The sequence below is a fragment of the Berghia stephanieae genome, chromosome 7, assembly GCF_034508935.2.
Source record: "Berghia stephanieae isolate SIO BIC M18660-M18661 chromosome 7, UCSD_Bste_1.3, whole genome shotgun sequence".
NCBI classification, from domain to species: Eukaryota; Metazoa; Mollusca; class Gastropoda; order Nudibranchia; family Aeolidiidae; genus Berghia; species Berghia stephanieae.
Window position 1 is genome coordinate 60754201 of NC_088366.1, and position 10000 is coordinate 60764200.

A 10000-nucleotide genomic window follows, 5' to 3' on the forward strand; every position below is an offset into this window, starting at 1 on the left:
TCGGGCAGGTATGCTGGAATACGCGTATTCATGACACTCTTTTGGCGAACGGGGACGATTGAGTTTGCTTTGCACATCGGGCAGGTATGCTGGAATACGCGTATTCATGACACTCTTTTGGCGAACGGGGACGATTGAGTTTGCTTTGCACATCGGGCAGGTATGCTGGAATACGCGTATTCATGACACTCTTTTGGCGAACGGGGACGATTGAGTTTGCTTTGCACATCGGGCAGGTATGCTGGAATACGCGTATTCATGACACTCTTTTGGCGAACGGGGACGATTGAGTTTGCTTTGCACATCGGGTAGGTATGCTGGAATACGCGTATTCATGACACTCTTTTGGCGAACGGGGACGATTGAGTTTGCTTTGCACATCGGGCAGGTATGCTGGAATACGCGTATTCATGACACTCTTTTGGCGAACGGGGACGATTGAGTTTGCTTTGCACATCGGGCAGGTATGCTGGAATACGCGTATTCATGACACTCTTTTGGCGAACGGGGACGATTGAGTTTGCTTTGCACATCGGGCAGGTATGCTGGAATACGCGTATTCATGACACTCTTTTGGCGAACGGGGACGATTGAGTTTGCTTTGCACATCGGGCAGGTATGCTGGAATACGCGTATTCATGACACTCTTTTGGCGAACGGGGACGATTGAGTTTGCTTTGCACATCGGGCAGGTATGCTGGAATACGCGTATTCATGACACTCTTTTGGCGAACGGGGACGATTGAGTTTGCTTTGCACATCGGGCAGGTATGCTGGAATACGCGTATTCATGACACTCTTTTGGCGAACGGGGACGATTGAGTTTGCTTTGCACATCGGGCAGGTATGCTGGAATACGCGTATTCATGACACTCTTTTGGCGAACGGGGACGATTGAGTTTGCTTTGCACATCGGGCAGGTATGCTGGAATACGCGTATTCATGACACTCTTTTGGCGAACGGGGACGATTGAGTTTGCTTTGCACATCGGGCAGGTATGCTGGAATACGCGTATTCATGACACTCTTTTGGCGAACGGGGACGATTGAGTTTGCTTTGCACATCGGGCAGGTAAACCGAATAACGGATTCATGACATTATCCTGGTGTGGCTATGTGGTCTAGTGGTATGACACGGAAGGTCCTGGGTTCGAGTCTCGCTCGGCGCATAGTTGAGTCCTCCGGTGTAAAATGAGTACCTGGCCGATAACAGCGTTGTCTCTGTCCGAAATAACTTGTAATATCGCCTAACAGGCGTCATATCTCGTCCTACATGGTAAGTGTTGCTGTTGGCCAGGGACCCCCATGTAAAGCGTTAACTCTCTCTAACTAACTGCGGCTATGTGGTCTAGTGGTATGACACTCGCTTTCGGATCGGAAGGTCCTGGGTTCGAGCCTCGCGTTCGGTTCATAGTTGAGTCCTTGGAAAAGGCTCTTTGCTCACATTCTCTCACCGTACTCAGGTGTAAAATGAGTACTCGGCCGTCAATAGCGTTGTCTTTGTCCAAAAAATTATAATATCGCCTAACAGACGTCATGTCCCGTCCTACATGTTAAATGTTGCTGTTGACCAGGGACCCCTTGTAAAGCGCTTTGAGCACATTAAGTGGATATTGCGCTATATAAAGCTCAATGTTTTCTTCCTTGACAGATACGGGATATCGTGGAGGCAGCTGGCTTGGTCAAAGACAGCTACCGTAAGAAGATGGACGCCTGTCTATGTTACATGCAGTCCATCAACATGCCCAAGGAGATGCAGGACAGAGTTAGGGAGTGGTTTCTGTACAACTGGGACCAGCAGAAAACTATTGGTAACGCTAATATGAAAATAAATACTATCTTTGTCTATAAATAGATGTCAAAATTGGATTCAATCGTCTGATGTCACGTCGCCCAGCAACGGCGGACATCATGGTTCTAAACAAAGAAAATCGGTACTTTTTATTCTTCATGATAGCTAGAACTTTTCATATGTCTTGTGATCAGAATGTATAAAAGTCAAAACATGATCAAAGTTATGTTTTTTTCCTCCCTGGATACACTTTTATGCTCGTTGGAGAAATATTTCATAAGGGCGTCCGCCATATGTCTTGTGATCAGAATTTGTGAAAGTCAAAACATGACCATATTTATAATGGGTTGTTTTTGTTTCCTCTGGGTACCTTTATGCTCGTCGGAGAAATATTTCATAACGGCGTCCGTCATTGTTCCGATGGTTTGGAGCAAGTTACTAAATTACCATGCGTCATTACGAGGGAAGTGATGCCATGACTGTTGAAGCGTATTGCGGATGGTTTGGTTTTTTTTAAATTTTATTTTCATTTTCTTAAGTGAAATTGTAGCGATTTGTCTCTGTGTGATATGGATCATTAAGTCAAAAGTTCGTGCAAAATTTAAACATGCTAAATTTCATTTCGTTGTTTACTGGTTATTATTATTCTTGTTTTTTTCTTCCCTTTTTTTTCTTTATTTATTTTATTATTTTTTTTGTTTCTTTCTTTCATTATTTGTTTTATTGTTGTTGTGTCTTGGGTTTTTTTCCTTTTCTTTGTATTTGTTTCTGTGTCAATAATTGGGGAGTACTTTCGGGTTAGGGGGGGGGGGTGGGAGGGGGATAGGAGGAGGTAATTTCGATGCTTATGAGTTTGCCCTTTGTCTTTAAATGTTTGAATTTTCCTCATTTTTCATTCAGTTATACTTCATCAAATATACATGGAGATAACAATGATATTGTGATTATAAAATATAAATGGAGTCACTCACTTATTTATGGCCGAAACACATGTTTCTGTGGTCTCCACGTCGTCGGCCAGACTGACGACGTGGAGACCACAGAAACATGTGTTTCGGCCATAAATAAGTCATCATCATCATCATTGCCGTTTTCACCCTGGGTCAGGGTATAGGCCACAGACAAACAGTTTCCATCCTTCTCTATCCCGAGCTAACTTTTTAATAATTCCAGAAACTCTTCGGTCGCCCAAGCTAAAAAAAGAATTTGGTTTGTCTGTGTTTCTGTAACGGTTTGAGTTTAACGGAAAGGGGTGTTAACCCTTTGCCAACCCCCAACCTGGAGGACCAGGTGACTCAAAGATAGGGGAATCACACACCATTAGTCGCCTTTTACGACACGCTGGCTTGGCGTTGGGCTATTCTTGACCCTCTCAGTTGAGGGACCCCATTTTATTAGCTCTAACCAATATTATCCAGCAGTCTCGTACCCGACAAGTACCCACCAACACTCATATATATATATATATATATATATATATATATATATATATATATAGATAGATATATATAAATATATATATATATATATATATATATATATATATATATATATATATATATATATATATATATAATGTAATATTATGAAAACGACCTTTACAGATGAGCAGTCCCTGGTGTCCACGCTACCGCGTAAGCTCCAGGCAGACCTGGCCATCAACGTACACTTCCAGACCCTCAGCAAAGTGCAACTCTTCCAGGACTGTGAGAAGAATCTACTGTACGATCTGGTGCTCAAATTGAAGCCCATTCTCTTCCTTCCCGGGGATTACATATGTAAAAAGGTGAGAGAGAGAGAGAGAGAGAGAGAGAGAGAGATAGATAGAGAGATAGAGAGATAGAGAGAGGGGGAGAGAGAAGGAGAGAGAGAGGGAGAGAGAAGAGAGAGAGAGATAGATAGAGAGATAGAGAGATAGAGAGAGAGGGGGAGAGAGAGAGAGGGAGAGAGAGAGAGAGGAGAGAGAGAGAGAGAGAGAGAGGGGGAGAGAGGGAGAGAGAGAGGGAGAGAGAGAGGGAGATGGGGGGGAGAGAGCGAGAGAGGGGGGGAGAGAGCGAGAGAGGTGGGAGAGAGAGGGGGAGAGAGAGAGGGAAGGAGAGAGAGAGAGAGAGTGAGAGAGAGAGTGAGAGAGAGAGAGAGTTAGAGAGAGAGAGAGTTAGATATATATATGTTCAATGTTATAGTTATCATATAACGTTATAACAAGTGTAACTAAATGACAAATTGTCATATTTATTGACAATAAAGTTCTATTATTATTATTATTATTATTATTATTATTATTATTATTATTATTATTATTATTATTATTATATTATTATTATTATTATTATTATTTTTATTTTTATTATTATTATTATTATTATTATTATTATTATTATTATTATTATTATTATTATTATTATTATTATCATTATTATTATCATCATCATTATTATCATTATCTGTTCCAGGGTGAAGTGGGCAAGGAGATGTACATTGTAACCCAGGGACAAGTGGAGGTTGTGGGAGGTGTCAACAATGAGACTGTGTTGGCCACTCTGTATGAAGGCAGCGTGTTTGGAGAAATCAGGTATCTACATCAGAAGATTTGAACAAAAAAATTTTGATATAGTTAAAGTATATTAAAACTGTGTTGAAGAGCTCATTAGCAGAAAAAAAATATGTATAGCAAGTAGGTACTAACAGATTTTTGTATAGGTTGGGTGTGAAGTTTTGGGGAAAATCCGGAAAATGGCCGGTAAGGAGAGAGTTAAAGGGAGGTTATGAATATAAAAGCTCATATTTTTATCTATATCTTTTTATCTTCCATGATCTTTACTTTTTATATTCGCACTGAAATGACATTAGAATATTGCTATCACGTAAAACTCCTGGAACAAACAAACAAACAAACAAACAAACAAACAAACCAACAGAAATCCAATTTTGTGCCTTTTACCCCCAGCCTTCTTGCCATGTCTGGTCGAGGAAATCGGAGAACAGCCGACGTCCGGTCCAAAGGATACACGAATGTCTTCACCTTGTCCAAACATGACTTTGAGGAAGCCATGATGGAATACCCAGAGGCCCAATCTCTTCTCAAGAAAAGGGCCAAGTACGTGATTTACTTATCTCCTTCAGTGTTTTAATCGCTAAAATGAATACTTCCGGTAAAAAAAAAAGGGGGATTTTATCGAAATTAATAAAGCAGTTTCAAAAACTGAACTCGGACGGGCTCGGGCAAAACCCTTATTCAGCAAACAAAATACACAAGATAATACTTCCCTTAAAATGCAAACATATAGGAGACTAGGTCTCTGAACGTCCAAAAGTTATAAGTGTTTTTGTTGTTACCCGAAGAAGTGTTTGAGCCCGAAACACTCCGTGTTAAGCACATTGTTCTTTTTTGAAAGACGATACACATACATGCACTGACGTAGAATCGAGTCTTTCACACTGAAAACAATACCGAATATTGCCCAGCTTTAGTATGAAGTACGAATAGAGAACATAGCATTATTTGTCCTTACGTACGGCAATGACGGCTGATGATATTCGTCCTTACGGACGAATAGGTCTACCCTTTTATTTCATTTTGTTCCATATTCTTCACAATCTACAGCTTTTAGCAGCTTAGCTTAGTATTCACTCCGGGAAAAATATCGTAGTTTAATCTTCCTTTTTCCAGAAAACTCCTGAAGGCCAATGCGAAGATGGAGAGGAAGCACAAACAGCTAGAGGCTGAGGAGATCATCAAGACGCCCTCGGAGACTCCAAAACTGCTCCGAACTGTCATCAAAGTCATGGACCCGGATTCAAACCTCGTCAAGCAACTCGAGTCCAGCATCAAAAGTGGGTCATCGCGTAGAAGAAGACCGGTTTCCAGGTAAGACACAACGAATGGTGCGGCTATGTTGTGGTCTTGTGGTATGACAATCGCTTTCGGATCGGAAGGTCCTGGGTTCGAGCCTCGCGCTCGGCGTATAGTTGAGTCCTTGGAAAAGGCTCTTGACTCACATTCTCTCACCGCACTCAGGTGTAAAATGAGTACCTGGCCGTTAACAACATTGTCTCTGTCCGAAAAAATTAGAACATCGCCTAACAAGCGTCATGTCCCGTATTAAATGTTAAATGTTGCTGTTGGCCAGGGACCCCTTGTAAAGCGCTTTGAAAACACATTTAGTGGATATTGCGCTATACAAAAGTTCATTTTTTTTCTTGTCTATGCCATACCAGTAGAGTAAAAATCTAAAATAAATAAATAAGTAAATGAATAAATAAATAAATAAATAAATAAATAAATAAATAAACGTACATGAAACAACAGCCTGCCTTGACTGGGGATTGAACCCCAGACCTCATGATTACTGGTCAGACGTGCTACCTCGCTCGATACCATTTAATTTATACGTGTAGCTAAAATATATTGAATTTAAGCACCTGGTTTATCAGTACATAACGCCGCTGTTAGTATAGACGGTTACCTATAGATATTATGAAGTTGACGTCATTCAGGTCTCTGTTGTTGCTTTTTGCCATCCGCGTTTATGATTAATACGCTTCAACTGTCGTAACGTCACTTCCCTCGTAATGACGCATGGTAACTTAGTAACTGGCTCTAAACTATCGGAACAATGGCGGACGCCCTTATGAAATATTTCTCCGACGAGCATAAAAGCGTATCCAGAGGGGGGAAAACCCCCATTATAAATCTGATCATGTTTTGACTTATATACACATTCTGATCACAAGACATATGAAAAGTTCTAGCCAGCATGAAGAATAAAAAGTTCAGATTTTCTTTGTTTAGAACTACGATGGCAACCGTTGCTGGTCGACGTGACATCAGACTATTGAATCCAATTCTCACTAAACTGTATTAGCCAGACTATAAACGTTCATGGTTACACATAGTTGTGTGTGGTGGTTCGTTATAGTTATACTTCCGGATGGCAATGTTGTGAGCTTCTTAGCCAAGCGCATACAATCTATATATACATATTATATTTTTCAATGTTTTACTTCTTCCAGATCTCATAGCCATCGCCTAAGCCCTTCCCAGTCTGGCATCCAGCATCTGACCCCACCTAGGTCTCACAGCTACCGTCACTCTAAGAGTCCGACCGCCATGTCCCTGAAGGCTCTCACCTCCATCACCACTGGAACTACGACTCCTGGAACGATGACCGTGGAGTTGGTCAAGACGGACGGCGGGATGGACTCGGATGACCAGGAGGAGGAGGAGGAGGAGGAGGAGGAGACGGTGTTCCAAGAGAGCTCGGATGAGGTTTGTCAAAGATATATCTCTCTCTCTGCTCCCTCTCTCTCTCTCTCTCTCTCTCTCTCTCTCTCTATCTCTCTCTCTCTCTCTCTATCTATCTATCTATCTATCTATCTATCTATCTATCTATCTATCTCTATCTATCTATCTATCTATCTATCTCTCTCTCTCTCTCTCTCTCTCTCTCTCTCTATCTATCTATCTATCTATCTATCTATATATATATTATCTATCTATCTATCTATCTCTCTCTCTCTCTCTCTCTCTGAATATGAGTATGTATGTTTTATTATAAATTTCACGTTTTTACAGTCTAACGTTATACATTAATTTGGTCTCTTTTCATTGTGCAATACATATAAGTGTGTTTCATCCCTCCTCCTCCTCTTCTTCCCAGCTTTCGTTGTCAGAAGTGTTCCAAGACACGGGAGCTACGAGCAGTTTTGACGAAGATGACGACGACGACGACGACGACAACGACGATTTCGGTGACGCTGACAATGAGGACAACAACTTCGATGATGAAGAAGATGAATTACTTATCATTGAACAACAGTGCAATGATGACGATGATGATGAAGACGATAATGGGCTTGATGAAGGCGAAGAAATGAAGTACGAGTCGAAAGAAGATGGCGACGATGGCACCCTGGAAGCTAACGTCTGTTGGGCAGAGTGCGCTCCGTTAGGGAACGCAGAAAACGAAACGAAAGTAGAGGTTCTCATAGCTCAAAACAACAAGGAGAATGTTGAAGTTTGTGACGGAGTCATTGAACAACAAAACATTTCGTCGGAGAGAGAAAAACTAGAACCGGCAAGAATAAATGTCAACGAAGACAGAAGAATACAGGGCAGTGACAGAGAGGATGGACGAAGTGAGCGTTCTAAAGGAGAAAGTACAATTCCAAGTGAGGACAGTCAAGATTCAGGTATGAACTTAGCTTATAAAATTGAGCTTTATATAGCGCAATATCCACTAAATGTGCTCAAATCGCTTTACAAGGGGTCCCTGGTCAACAGAAACATTTAACATGTAGGACGGAACATGCCGCCTGTTATTCGATATTACAATTTTTCGGACGACACTGCTGTTAACGGCCAGGTACTCATTTTACACCTGAGTACGATGAGAGAATGTGAGTAAAGAGCCTTTTCCAAGGACTCAACTATGCGCCGAGAGCGTGGCTCGAACCCAGGACCTTCCGATCCGAAAGCGAGTGTCATACCACTAGACCACATAGTAACCGCACAATTCACTCCATTTGATATTCAGATCTATCTGTATGATAATATGTTACAGAGAATGACATACACAGTCGGATGGTGAAAAGGTTTGAACTGAGATAGACGGTATATAAGGGAAGCATCAAGAGTCTCCCATAAGCGGTCGACCGCACTTCTTTATCTTAACTCATGCCTGCATTGTCAATCAGAATATTTCTTTTGTTATAATTTAAACAGATTTGAATTGATTTTCAGAAACAAAAGTAATGAAAGCGCTCAATGTCGCTGGCAACAGGGCGTTTCTTTAGACATACAAAAAAATTGAGCTTTTATATAGCGCAATATCCACTAAACGCGCTCAAAACGCTTTACAAAGGATCCCTGAACAACAGCAACACGTAACATTTAGAACGAGACATGACCTCTGTTAGATCAGACGATAAAACATTTTTTTTCCGACAGAGACAACGCTGTTAACGGCCAGGTACTCGTTTTATACTTAGTAAGGTGAGAGAATGTGAGTAAAGAGCTATTTCCAAGGACTCGAACCTAGGATCTTCCAATCTGAAAGCCAGTTTCATACCGCAAGACCAAATAGCTGTCCAAATTTCGCCAGCAAAGGGTATGGTCTCATTAGTCTAATTTTATCAAATTGCTTTTTTATATATAGTTGACCCATTCAGTTCTTTATATTATTTTACAGGACTACCCGACGTTCAGAGAAGCGATTCTCGGAGCTCTAGCGGGAAAAAAGAAGCTGGCAGGGAAAGCCGTAACGGGAGTAACTGCCATTCCCTGAACAGCGGAAGAGGAAGCAGATGCAGCGTGGGCAGTAACGTAGATCAACCGGGAACATCCGGGGCACTCGAAGAAGGAAACAACAATGCTGAGACAAACGCAGGAAAGAAACATCTAGTACTCGGTGACTCTATGGAAGACTACATAGAAAAACAAATGTTTTTAGACAAAGAATCAAAGGAACATAATTTGAAAAAGTCTGTTTCCGCTAATTTTGATTTTTCCAGTCCCGATAGACTAATGGATAAAAATGAAGTGAATAATCGTGTGCGTAAACTTTCCGTGGTCACTCCGCCTCATTCGCCTAGGGTTGTCAACAAATCGCCCAATGATGAAAATAAAATCAGTGGGCACATTTGGGGATCAACAAACACAAATTCTCGTAGCCAAACGTTGTCCTGGAAAGACTATGCTGCATCTGCTACGTCACCGAAAAGCCTGAATACGATAAGCCCTGTGGACACCATCCACATTCGAGCTTTGCCTCCTATTGATACGTCATCACAAGCCGTGACGTCATCGAACAAGGCTTCACATCATCCACCCCATCATCATAGTGCCTCTCGTATTCCATCGTTCGTCAACGGTCTGGAAGGTTGCGATGGGGGTTGCCCAATGGTGGACATTCCCCCAGAAAACAGAATTACGTGTTCCGTAGAGGTTCACCGACCGAAAAGCAGCGCAAGTAGTACGACGACTACGGATATACACGGACATATAGAGACCAGTTTGTGATAGAAGAAGACAAAAACCGCGGGTTCTAACTCTCTCCTTACCAGCCATTTTCAATATTTTCCCCAAAACTTCACACCCAACTAACACAAAAATATATTTTTTATCACTCAGACACAATAAATAGCAGTAAAGTTCTTGCGATACATAGATCTAATTTCTTCAGAAAACACACTCTACAAAACACTATT

The 10000-nt window shown here is 41.5% G+C and overlaps 1 protein-coding gene across 1 annotated transcript in view; it reads left to right on the forward strand.

Moving 5' to 3' along the window:
* Positions 1–10000, forward strand: part of LOC144977603 (uncharacterized) — a 74302-nt gene that overhangs the window by 63837 nt on the left and 465 nt on the right. Inside the window, exons 9-16 of the mRNA XM_078922996.1 lie at positions 1652–1811; positions 3397–3578; positions 4246–4364; positions 4740–4889; positions 5463–5660; positions 6806–7061; positions 7453–7984; positions 8983–10000. The exon at positions 8983–10000 is cut by the window's right edge and continues 465 nt beyond it. Of these exons, the coding sequence (XP_078779122.1) occupies positions 1652–1811; positions 3397–3578; positions 4246–4364; positions 4740–4889; positions 5463–5660; positions 6806–7061; positions 7453–7984; positions 8983–9812 (2427 nt within the window). The 3' untranslated portion in view covers positions 9813–10000. The remainder of the gene's footprint in view (positions 1–1651; positions 1812–3396; positions 3579–4245; positions 4365–4739; positions 4890–5462; positions 5661–6805; positions 7062–7452; positions 7985–8982) is intronic.